General features: G+C 38.0%; 1 protein-coding gene across 1 annotated transcript in view; it reads left to right on the top strand.

Moving 5' to 3' along the window:
* Positions 1-12698, top strand: part of ADCY2 (adenylate cyclase 2) — a 207547-nt gene that overhangs the window by 182274 nt on the left and 12575 nt on the right. The window contains exons 18-19 of the mRNA XM_030446098.1: positions 4159-4343; positions 6651-6735. Of these exons, the coding sequence (XP_030301958.1) occupies positions 4159-4343; positions 6651-6735 (270 nt within the window). The remainder of the gene's footprint in view (positions 1-4158; positions 4344-6650; positions 6736-12698) is intronic.

The raw sequence follows: 12698 nt of genomic DNA, 5'->3' as shown, positions 1-12698 counted from the left end.
AGCTGCAGCATTTAGAGATTTTTCAGCATTTCCCTGATAAAAAGACATTAGTGCACGAGTTTATGCTTCTCATTTTCCAAATTAGCTAATTAAATACCATCAGGTATGGGTAGGTGCCTATGTCTTATTTTTGCCATGACATCAAGCTATCTTTGTTATCAAAGAAATTACGCAGTCTTTCTCCCAGCCTCTGCATGTGTTCACACTCACTTGCACATAGTAATAAACATTCCGATGCTTGTTTATGTTTGTTTGTTTCTTTAGTTACCAGGTTTTCTTTTTTTATATTACTTGTAGAAATTTTGAACATCTCTTCTTTACAGATCTTTTTTTTATATATTACTTGTTAAAATTTTGAACATCTCTTTTTTACAAGTTCTCCAATAAGCATCTAAAGTATACTTATACATATTATCAAGATCATGATGTCTGATATAAAAACATTTGTTCTTTCATTAAAGAAATTTTTTGTTTGATAATATGGCACAAAAGTAGATTTAATTGTCACTTCTGGTAATAATAAAGGAAAAGTTTAAGGTGGTTGAAGCTTTTAAAAACATTTTCCCTCGGTTTTAAATGAAATATCTTCCAAATGCACATCATTTTTATCCTCAGGCACCACATAGCTTCTAGCCTGTAAACGCTATGAATTTCTTTTGAGTTACTACTTGAAAACTTAAGCTGAGACACATTTTTTTTCTTAAGTTAAAAATTCAGCTTTTTGTATCCATGCTTGCTTTAATTTTCATTCATGTAGATAAACTTCCTGTGATTTATGATAGTGGAACTGACAGATCTGTTGACTATGTCACCTAAAATGACTGATAAGAGAATTTTTTAATTGCTTCAGCCCCAATAGAATTTAGTTGATTCTGAAAAAAAACAATCCCATCTTCCACACCCCCAAAATAACTTTTCTGAGTTGCATTGCTTGCCTTCTTTTTAAAAACTTAGCAAAGATAATACTGTCATTCACAGGGACTTTGCTTGTGTTTACTTTTCTTTACTTTGGCTATGATGCTTCTGTAGTTTCCGTATAACAGAAGTTAGGCCTGGGAGATTTCAAGTTGTGCATATCTGTTCCTGTGATACAATACAGTCTGGGATCAGTGCTGCCACCTCCACACCTTGAATAAATAAAAGTTTTAATGCTGACTTCTAAAAGATGCAGTTTAGAATGCAGTTTATCTGACTAAGCAACGCCAAAATTACTTTGTTTCCAAGTTTTTCTCCATAGACAAATTGGAGTAAAATCCCTTTTTACTCTGGTAAAGATCTTTATAACCACAGAACTATAGGTCTTAACTTTTAAGATAAGAGACCAGATGCACTGTGCTGGATCCTAAGGGTGTGGTGCACTTGTATAATGCGTTGTGTCTATGATGCCTGTAAAAAAAAGGCACTCAGACTCTGTGTGCTATTTGTTAAAATACTTTTTTATTGAAGCTAGCACAAGAATTAAAAAGAGAGTAGGTGGAGCTACATCCCCTCACAGGCTGGGAACCCTGAATTGTGCAGCATCTCAGGGACAGCATTAGATGCAGATCCCATCTGTGTAGAGGTTACCTAGCATTTTCCTCTTCTGAGCTCTCATTTCTGCTGTCAGACAAAAATAATGTCCATGTTCATTTGCTACTGCAGTGTTAAATAAAGTGAAAGCCACTCAGGTGGCATAACTGCTGCTACCAAGTGGGAGCTGCCTGCACACTCCTTGGTTGCAGTAAATTGGCTGAGCTCAGTGAGGTTACCCCCTGCAGCTAAAGGATGCGAGGAGCAGAGCACAGTCCTGCCCCTGCTCACCCTCAGTGCTAATATGGGCTGATAACTCTTCTGTGTGCACTGACCTTCCAGTCAGGGTCACTACACAGAACTGGGATCACTGCAACCCTCTGCCTCAGAAAAAGCCTCAATGTTTGTGTAGTCTGAGCACATTTCTTTCTTCAGTAAGTTGTACAGAGATGTAGGATAAGCCTGAAATGGGTCTTCACTAAGAAACAAGCCCAGTGTAACTGCACGCAAAAGCTGTAATTTTATTTTTTTTTCCCAGCTGGGCATTTATTCCTCTGTAGGAAAGGAAATTGATGAACTGGGAGTGCTTGGCCAAGGAGACAGGCTGCTATTTGTCTGGTAGCTTGCGATTTTTGTGCTTTTGACAAAGACCAGAGCTCTCATGCTATACATAGGACACTAATTCCACCAGTCCTGATTTTCTGTATAGTTACTTTGATTGTTCCTCCACTGAATTGTTACTGTTTTCCAGTCTAGCCCGCTTGGTAACTGCACGCGTCCTTCTGAAAAGCTAGCTAGAATGCCAGTTACCTTTAATGTTTATTCTTTACTTGAATCTTTTGAAGCATTTTGCCTTGCAGTTCTTTCTCTAATTTTTTTCAAGCCCTTTTGCATTAGTCTGAAAAGCTGAAATTGTTAAAGAAAGAAAAGTTTCTACTAAAAAATTAAAATTAATTTGACAGGAACTGAAAAATTCTTCTGCAGTGCTGAGTGCTCAGAAACAATAGTCTTGAATGTATATAAGGTACAGTTGGAAAAAGATTTATATAAGGTGCTAGTTTCAAAAAAAAGCTTAATAACTTGGTGTGGCTGTTCAAACAGAATTGCCTGCAGACTTATTTCCAGGTCTACTTACTGTAAGCCTGCATTATAATACACAACAACAGAGCCTGCATTCTTAAATGTGTGGCTGTGCCACTCTTCTCTAATCCATCAACCCACGTCTGATATCTGAGTTGAAATTTTCAATTCAGTCCGTGTATTCCTATGGAACACTAATAGAGACTTGGAACTTTCTTGGTGTTGGCCAACCTGCATCCATTTGTAGATTCCAGACAGCCTTTAGATTGCTTGTTTATTTTTGGAAAACTCATTTCACAAGTAGAATGCCTTACAGAGTGAAAAAAGGGATGCTGATACTTTTCCATAACATTGACTTCACAGTGTGACCTCTGTGTGAAGGCAGTCATCAGAGAAGTTATATTTTTGGTGATTCAGTTCAGAAATTCTTTCTCTTTCTTACTTCAAGCAGATCTTCAAGCAAATTACACAGCAATGGCAGAGACTGAGATGTCAGATCAATTCTGTCTGTTGTGTGCCGTGAAATTTATTCTTTTTAGTGATCCTTCAATATTTATATACATTGATTCAGCTTCTGTTGAAAGTATTGGCACTGACAAGTCAACAGTAGTCTGAAAACAGCGTATTTAGAAAAAGCAAGCTTTGTAGTTTCAGAAAAGACAACTTCCTTACAAGGTGCAGGACTGTTAACTTGTAGCATCCTTGGCAAAGTTGTTGCATAATGATTCTAGTGATAATGCATTATTCCAGTTCTGATGCCTTAATTAATTTTGATGCCCTAATCCATTTCCAAGAAGTTTTCCAGGAATTTAACTTCAGCCATGCATATTTTGTTGGCTGAAGTTGATACATATACATATTTTGTCGTATATAGGACATAGGAAAGAAATGGCTTTTTTAACAAGGGAATGTGTTCCTATGTAGTCATAACTCATTATGCTTCGACCATACTAATAATCTTGTGTTCTTCATAGCTTAGCTGTATTTCAAGAGTTTGTAATACATATTGATGATTTTCACAAGTGTGTATTGCGTCAGTCTAGATATAGTGCACATATATGCAATGCAATTATTTTTTTCATATCTTTAGACATTTTACCTTGACCCTCATGCTAGTAGTACACAAAAGATAGTTACTGAACTCAAGCACAACTGAAAGTTCTCAGTGGCACAAGAATAAATATCTGTCAGTCTGCTGGCAGTAGTCTTTTTGCATTAGAATTCGGCACCAGCAATGGCATCCCACAAATAGGTATTCCTCGCTACTGCAGGTGAGTAAATCAAAAGTGACAGTGATTGAAAGTTTGGGATCATAAATTAGGAACATAATCTGGACTTCACTGAGTTTTGAGTGAACTGAAGCCTAGTAAGAAACAGGGTCTATTTTATGAAATGCCAACATCTGGTTGTTACTCACTGACTGTAAACAATAATGTTCCAGGTTTTGATAGATTCCATGCTTAAGTGGTCAGTCAATAATTCAGCTTTAAAACTGAGTGTTTTATTGTGTATGATTTCCTACTCAAGAGCCAAATTCTAAATCTTTTCCATTTGATTTTTCTTTGCCAGTATTTTGTATACAGCTGTATATTAGGGCTCATTTCCTGCTCTGTTTTCCTGAGGATAAACTATGAGTTGAAAATGGTAATAATGCTGATTGCATTGGTGGGCTACAATGTTATCCTTCTGCACACTCATGGGCCCATGCTGGATGACTACAGCAAATTTATGTATGCAATGGCACCTCTCAGAAGGTAGGTGGATAACTCCAGTCTATTTGAATTTAATAGTTCCCAAATACCACCTATGGTGGTTCTTAAGTCCTAGAACAGATTTTTTTTTCCCCTATATAATCTATATAATCTACAAGTTACAATTTAAAAACCATTGTCATGCTTCAGTTAACTTTGTTCAGTTTCTTTGTTCAATTTTTTTGTTCATATTCTTCATCACGTGATACAATGACACTTCTCAGAGTATTGGATAAAATCAACAAATCTGGGCAAGGTGTTTAAATCATATGCTACAGGAAACAAAATATGGTTTGATTTGAATTTTTGTAATAAAGGGAGTTGTGAAGAAGTCATTATTAAGCTTGTTAAGGCCTAAGCCTGAACATAATGAAGGCTGTTAAAGCCTATTTGCTTCAAGCCCAAGACAATCACCTTCCTCAGAACAAATACATTGTTTTAAACCTTCACAAATGCAGTCTTAGCCATTGAAAAAATACAGGAAACCATCAGTGTGATTTTTTTTTTTCTGTGCTTGCGAGTTTGTATGATCAATTTTCTGCGAGACTGCTGAAAATATTGTTATAAGTGATAATACAGAACATCAAAATTATGACTCTAAGGATGGCTGTGCAAAATCATTATTAGACACATGTTGCACGACGAACCTCTCTTAGGGTACGACGCTCCAAGGTCCAACTAGGTGTTCCAGCAGAAACTCAAGAACAGTGCTCTGAGCCTGTAGCCCTCAGGATTCACTAGCCTGGATCAGTGCTATTGCTCCGAGAAGGGCTAACCTCTCTGCTAGCTTACTCAGGACTGAGCTGAGCCTGTGCTTCAGGACTCACCTTTTATTGGCCCCCTAATCCTGCTCATGCACAGTTGGGGCCTGCCCTAATCAGGCACAGGTGGGCTTAACACAAGCTCATGCCCACTACCTGGCAATTGGTGGCACCTGGTTGCCTCATTTCACTACAGACACATGTAATTTCTACCTTATTTTCAAAACAAAGAGGTGATCCTTTTGTATGTAGCTTGAGTGTGCAGTGCATTTGCCACAAGAAATAAATTGAACATGAAGTCTTCATATCTCCTGTGAAGACATACTGAGAGAGTTGGGGTTATTCACTCTGGAGAGGAGAAGGCTGAGGAGAATTTATTGTAGCCTTCCAGTATCTGAAGCAGGGCTGCGAGAGGGCTGGTGAAGGTCGGGTGGTGACAGGACATGGGGGAATGGATTCAAACTATAGGAGGGAAGATTTAGGCTGGAAGTTAGGAAGAAGTCCTTCACCATGAGGGTGGTGAGACACTGGAACAGGTTGCCCAGAGAGGTGGTGGAAGCCCCATCCCTGGAAGTTTTTAAGGCCAGGCTGGATGGGGCTCTGAGCAACCTGATCTAATGGGAAGTGTCCCTGGCCATGGCAGGGGGGGTTGGAACTGGATGATCTTAAAGGTCCCTTCCAACCCTGAAAAATCAATGATTCTATGTCTCTATGAATATTCAGCCTAGAGATTTGGTATTTGTCCTGTGCTATAAACTGCTGAAGATCTTTAGGACACAGTACCAACAGTGGCAAAAGATCTACATTTCTTTGAAAAAGTGTACATTTTCTTTGCACTTAAATCTGAAGATTAAATGAACAAATACAGGCCTTTGTTTCGATTGCATTAGCAGAAAGGATATCCGTGTGATGAGATTGAGAACCACGGAACAGGTTAGATAGAGCACGTGCCCCTGGTAGCTTTTCCAGTAAAATTCTGTGATGGGTTTTCTTTTCTAAATCTTTCACCAAAGTTCTTTTTTCAGTGTCATAAATAGGAAGGTGCTAGTGCAAACTGTTTCCCATTACCTCTAGTGTCTTTTCCCAAAGCAGATTTTAATTTGTACAAGATCTAATTTGTGATTCTTGTAATTCTGGGGTGAAAAGGCATCTAGGGAGTTAAGTGTTTTAATTTCTGTTTCTTCACGTTCATTGACTACGGTTAAGCTTTCCATTACAGAGGCAGTGTTATTACATTACAAGATCTATTTTTAATCTGCCTGTATAGAATTAGCACCAAGTGTTCTCCATTTGTAAACAAACAAGGATATTATGTTTACTAAATACTCATTTTATTTCTGGACTTCAAAATGTAGGCACATTTACACAGAATGTGGTAGAAGTAATTAAAACTACGTAATGGAAAAAATAATATTTCATTAAATAATAAAACATATACTATTTAAATGGTCTTAGCTTACACATCAGAAAGTAGTACAAGTTGTGGTCTTGTGCTGAAGTAGTTTTGTTTTAACTTTTAAGCAGCCTGCTTTTACTTTTTATTTTATAGGCCAGGAATACTGAAAGACCTGAAGACAATGGGGTCGATTTCTTTGTTCATATTCTTCATCACATTACTGGTTTTGGGTAGACAGGTAAGATGCACACTTCTTGTCATCTATATCAATGGACACAGTGCAAGACTCTTCACACAGCCTCCCACCTTCTCAAATATTTTTAAAATTTTCTAACCAATTATTCCCTTCTGCCCCACACCCTTGCAAAGAGGTGTCAGAAGCATCTAAAAATCTGTTTTCTTTATTACCTTCCAATTTGCCCTTAAAACTCATCAATAACTGTCACTGAGGCTGTAGATATTATTCTGATAGTGTGCTGTGACTTTTGCTTGTCATGCTGACCGATATTGTCTCATTGCTTCCTCATGTTCTCCCATCTGTCTGCATCCATCTGCTGTCTCCCTGGTTGCTTAATTACAAGCTATTTTCTTCACAGTTATTACAATTTGATGCAGACACAGAAACAATGCAACATTCACCTAGTAGTGTACCACATGCTGAGGCCACTGTTGCACTAAAGCTATGACCCGACAGGAAACTACTTTTTTTTTTTTACTCGGTTGTGGTTTTTCAGTACAACCATGATGTCAGTGGTCTCACCCCCTGTGAATTTGAGGGCAGGTGCAAGGGCAGTTCTTTAAATCCCTGTGTCATTCCATGATTCATAGCTAGAAGCTGCAATTCCATCCCATTATTCCAGGAATGATGCAGTGCACAAGACAGGGCTTTGAGATGGAAGAGGCAATCCGTGAGATCTCATTAACAGCCTGTATCCCCATAGCCTGCAGCCTTGGGAAGGATCTTCTCCCAGACTTTCTTTAAATCACTCAGTTACATTACAATTCCCTGAAACATAATGACTGTCATTTAAATTGCCAAGCAGGCCCTGCAGGTTACTAGGCAAAAAATTCTTGTCTGGCGGCTTCCCTAGTATTTTTTGTAGTGAGGAACATGTTTCTTCAGTTAGAAATAATGTTCTTCATCTGCCTTGCTGCCAGCACCATACTAGAGTTTGCTCATTTGATGACAGTAGCAGAGAGCAGGGTTGTAGCACAGCTATTTCTGCTCAAAAAGCGGGATAAATACTTCATTGAACCAGCTGAGAACCTGAAGTCCCTGTCAGACAAGGTGTCAGGTGGAGGTAAGGGGTGCAATACCAAGAATAAAGGAATGTCATCTTCATTGGGCAAGGAGAGTATTTCTTTGTGGGTTCAGTCATGTCAAAAAGAAAGTTTGTTTGGCATACTACTGTGTGTGTCCCACCAACAGCAAAATGATTGTGTAACAGAAAAAGTCTTTGTTTTCAGAGCTGTCAGTCCGGGAACCTTGTCATGATACCACTAGTTTATGACTCTTTAGAATTTTGCCTTTGATTTTTTCCCTGCAAATTTATTCTCCCTTAAAGAGGGAGAAAAAAAAAATCTGTGTTTTAAATGCTCTCAAGCAAAGTATAAATGATAACTAGAAAATGTTATGAACGAATTTTAATAGATACCTGGCATAAGACCTGCCATGTGAAATTACTGCTAGTCGTATTGATTGGCAGCAAATACCTGGGAAAAGAATAGGGAAAGAAGTTAACTGGTGCAGAGTGACCCTTCCATGAGTGTATGCTTCCCACCTCCTGTTAGGCATTTCTGTGGCAATGTTTAATGGCTATTGGCTGCCCTGCATTCTGTTTAATTGCCTGATCCCTTTTTAACATACTTTATCTTCCTGGTCTTCCCAACATTGTCTGATAATGAATTTCACATTTTGACGATAATGAATTTTACAATTTGATGACAATTCTACTGAAGTTGTCCATATTCTTGTTTGGTTTTGAATTTTCTCCTAACTACTTTCATTGAGTGGCAATTGCAGTATGCTGTGAAGCTATCCTGGTGATGTTGGCAAAGTAAAGTTTTTTCTTCCACAAAGGGTAATATACAAGTAATTTCTCCATTTATATTACATTTTTCTGCTTTGCAGAAAGTAATATTTCTTCTCTCTTCTCTTAATATCTGATTATTTTAACAATGCTGATGGTTACAGCCACTGATTAGGAGGATGGTCTTTCCATTACTGTTAAACTGGCATTGGTACTCCTGTGACCACAGGATGAATGACCAGAAAGTTTATCTAAACAAAAAGTGAATGCTTTCCTATAAGCACAGCTCACCAGTGGTCAGAGATGCCTATCCTGATGCAGAAGCAGAGGGGGGATCGCTTGTCACTGGTTGAATGGGGATGAAGAAAAGGAGAGGTAGGATATCATTACATGTTATATGAGCCAACTAAATTCTCAGGTTTGACTAATGCTATTAGCTGCACAACCAGCATTGCTACTAAAAGAAGCAGGCCTACCCTCAGCTACTCATCCTTACCCTTGTAGCTCCTCCTTTGTACTGGCACAGATGCCTGTGCAGCTCTTAAGTGGCCCAAAACAGGGAAAGGAACTGGCTTAAAAACTACCCCTGGAATGCTGGTTTTCAGCTGGATCTGTTTCCTTGTCTGGTTTTATGCTGTGGCTGCAGCAATGCTTGTGCCAAAAGAACAAGGGAGTGCATAGCCAGAAGTGAGTTGAAGAAGGCAGAACTTTTTTTCTTTTTTTTGATGGCCATGCCAACATAGGCTACAACCATTCCCTTACATTGTGACACACTTTATTCTGTATGCATACCATTGGAGTTATTTGGAAATAGCCTGGCAGCGAGCAGACAGTATGTTGAGAATGGTGACTCTTGCACACTGCTCAGGTACTGTCCAGAAGACTGCAGATTGGTATTGGATATATTGTATAAGGAGTGTGCTCACGCCTAAACACTATTGACCATTAAATCTCTCTTATGGGTCAGTTTGAATTACCAATATTGGCACAGTCTGTGAATTCCTTTTTCATCAGTACCTGAATTACAAATATTCTGTTACTCTGTAGGCAAGGTGAATATTTTTCCCAGGAATGATTAATTTGTGTTTATCAACACCAAACTTCATTGGCTGCTTTACTGCCCAGATGTTTATGGCAACTGTCATGGTTTAATGCTGGGCTGGCAATTTACTGAATGACAGATGCTCTCTATTAATCCCCCTCCCTGATAAAGAAAGGAGAGAGAAAAAAGGAGAGAGACTTATAGGTTGCAAAATAAACTACAAAGCTTTAATGCAACAGTAATGATACAAAGGAAAAATTATTAAATATATACAAATATACAGAAAAATGATACCAATTTGCTCCCCTTTTCCCCCAGTAACTCTCACATCACCACTGAAGCTGCAGGGCAGCCCTGGGAAAGTCCAGGCTGGACTCCTGGAGTCAGCAGCAGTCAGGAACTGGAGGCAGGAACACACAGACTCAGTCTGGCACAGATCAGGACCACAGAAAGATATATGGACAGAATCCTCCCAGGATGCCAAAGCAAACAGAGACAGGTGAAGAAGGGAGAAGGTGAAGGGTGAAGAGGAAGGCTTAAGGAATGTGTATGACACACAGTATAGAATACTCTGGTCAATTTTTGTCATTTACCTTGTCTGCTCCTCCCCAAAGGAGGTCTGCAGGTGACGTCTGCTTCTTTTCTCTTTCCAGATGTAAGATGTTCCTCAGAACTGAGCAGTGGCATTGGTTCTGCAGACCATTCTCTAGCTGTAACTATAAACATTGAGCATTATCAGTCCTAGAAGCAGACACTGAGAAACTTGCTGTTAATTTCATCAAGTGCATCTACTTACAAGAGACTTAGCTGAAAGCATAATTACAAGACAGAAAATTAGCTCTATCGTGGCCCAAGCCAGGACAGCAACTTCCCTCAGCCACAAAAAATGTTTATTTGTAGTCTCTGTTCTGTTTTTTAGTGAGGTTTTATTCTCTGAGAGGACGCTTCTCGTCTTAGATAATGCAGTGTTTTCAAGAGCTTCTTCATTAAGTGTTTAATGAAAATTTACCTCAAACATCACTCCTATCCACATGCTCATTGACTTCTATGTAAAAGATGGAGGCATGTTTACAAAACAGATATCGCCTCTTCCACACTGTATCAGTTTTAGCTAATATATCTACATAGCTTTTTTCCTTAGCATGTTTTTTTTTTCCTAAGTACCTTGCAGTATTGTTTCCAGGGTCACCACAGTACTTTTCCAAAGGTTTGTGTTATATTCTGACCATGTGCCAGTTCTCTAACTGTGTCTGTTTTGATTGATCAGTCCATCCATCACAAGTTTCAGACCAGCAGCTTTTCATTTTGGTTACTTTAGAGCTCATCACTTCTTGTTGTTCAACTTACAAGGCATCTTCTGTTCATGCTCTACGTTGACACAATTTTTCAGACTTGTTGTCTGTAAGTAATGGCTATGAGGTAGAATCTCCATCACCTGAATGAAAACCCAGGTTTAATTTCTAGTGATCGTACCTTCTTTAGTGCTGCCTTCACTGGCCTCTTTACTGGCGTTGACCTCCCTTGACTGCAGACACCTAAAGCACAGGCAGCTACTCTTGAGCTGCCTATCTTGACTTTCTGTGTGACAGTCTTTTAGTGAGAAGTAGTTCATTGCCTAACTGAGGCAAATGTTGAAAATAGATCCAGGTGAGTGTCCCAGTAGAATTTGAAAATATAAAATGTGTTCCATTGCCTTGTGCAGATACATAGTAGTCTCTTGTCCTGGAAGAAGCCCATTGCTCTCTGGTGTCCAGAGGAACACAGCATCCTTCATGCCTCCCTGGGCTTTCCACTATGCTCACCCACTGGGAAGTGCTGTCAAATAAAGCAGCATAAAGTGAAGAAGGAAAATTTTGTATCTCAAGGATATTGTGCCTTGTATAAAGGCCATTGTATGTATACAGGCCATTCTAAAATATTTTTATCATGATGTGTTGAAAAGATGCCATAAATAACATGTAAACTAGAAAATAATACTGATTTTCATATGACTGCAAGGCTACAGAGATTGAACAGGATCTTTACTGACATGTATGCAAAACTGGCTAGATTATACAAACAAAAAAACATTCAAGATTTAAAGTAAGTTTTAAGTGATGGTTTTCTATTTCTGCATAGGCATTATGAAATATGTTACATTGACAATTTTAAAATTAATTGGAGAGTAATTCTGCTTTATTTTTTTTCTAATTTCTGATTTCTCTTTGACTAAACTTCAGTCAAGAAATAAATTAATAAAGTATTTTTTTGATATTAGCCCTTAAAGAGGAAATATATCTCTTTGAAGACTTCAGCTTATCTAGCATTTTTTCTTTTCAGTACAAAGTTGGTACAATATATGAATACAGAATTCCAGTTTTATGACAGGCATCCAGTTACTTTTGTCAATTTATGTGAATAATTTTGACATCCCAGGTTTTTATTGGATTTTTTCTGCATGAGTACAATTGGTGGCATTGAAATTTATCATCTACATGGCAATTTAGATATATGAATATATAATACTTGTATTTAAAATCTTGCCAAACCATCTTAATACCATCTCATTTCAACTTCCTACTCTAGCTTTGGCTGTAATCTCAACAAAATACCTATGAATCGTTTTGAGCTGTGACAGCCACTGTCCAATCAAAAGGACTACTCTCATTTTTATGTTAATGCTTACTGGCTGCTAATAATACTGCATAGCAATTACAGGTTTTTCTATAATAAGACTGACACAATAATTGTGTTCTTTGGTTAATAACATAATCTTCATTGAGGCTGCATGATAACATTAAACCATTGAACTACACTGAAATAGCTGTTGATTTATATCCAATCAAATAAGGCCTGTGGACACCTTACTGTTGATATGCTATAGGGTGTACAATAAAATGTTAACCATACTGAAAAGAAGTAGAGAGGACTGCACAAAAATACATATTTATTCTTATGTCAACTAATTTTTAATGAAATTGAATCTAAAAGAACTACTTATATTCCAAAAGTATTATGCATTTCCATATAGTTGGAGTTATTGTTACTGTTGGCAATTTAAAAAAAAAAAAAATTGTAAAAGCTCTGGGACAAAAAAAAGTAAAAAGGAATAAAGTATTATAGAGAGCCATGTGGAAAAAACCCCACATA

The sequence above is a fragment of the Calypte anna genome, chromosome 2, assembly GCF_003957555.1.
Source record: "Calypte anna isolate BGI_N300 chromosome 2, bCalAnn1_v1.p, whole genome shotgun sequence".
NCBI classification, from domain to species: Eukaryota; Metazoa; Chordata; class Aves; order Apodiformes; family Trochilidae; genus Calypte; species Calypte anna.
The sequence above is the reverse complement of the archived record's forward strand: the minus strand, read 5'-3'. Positions and strand labels throughout refer to the sequence as shown.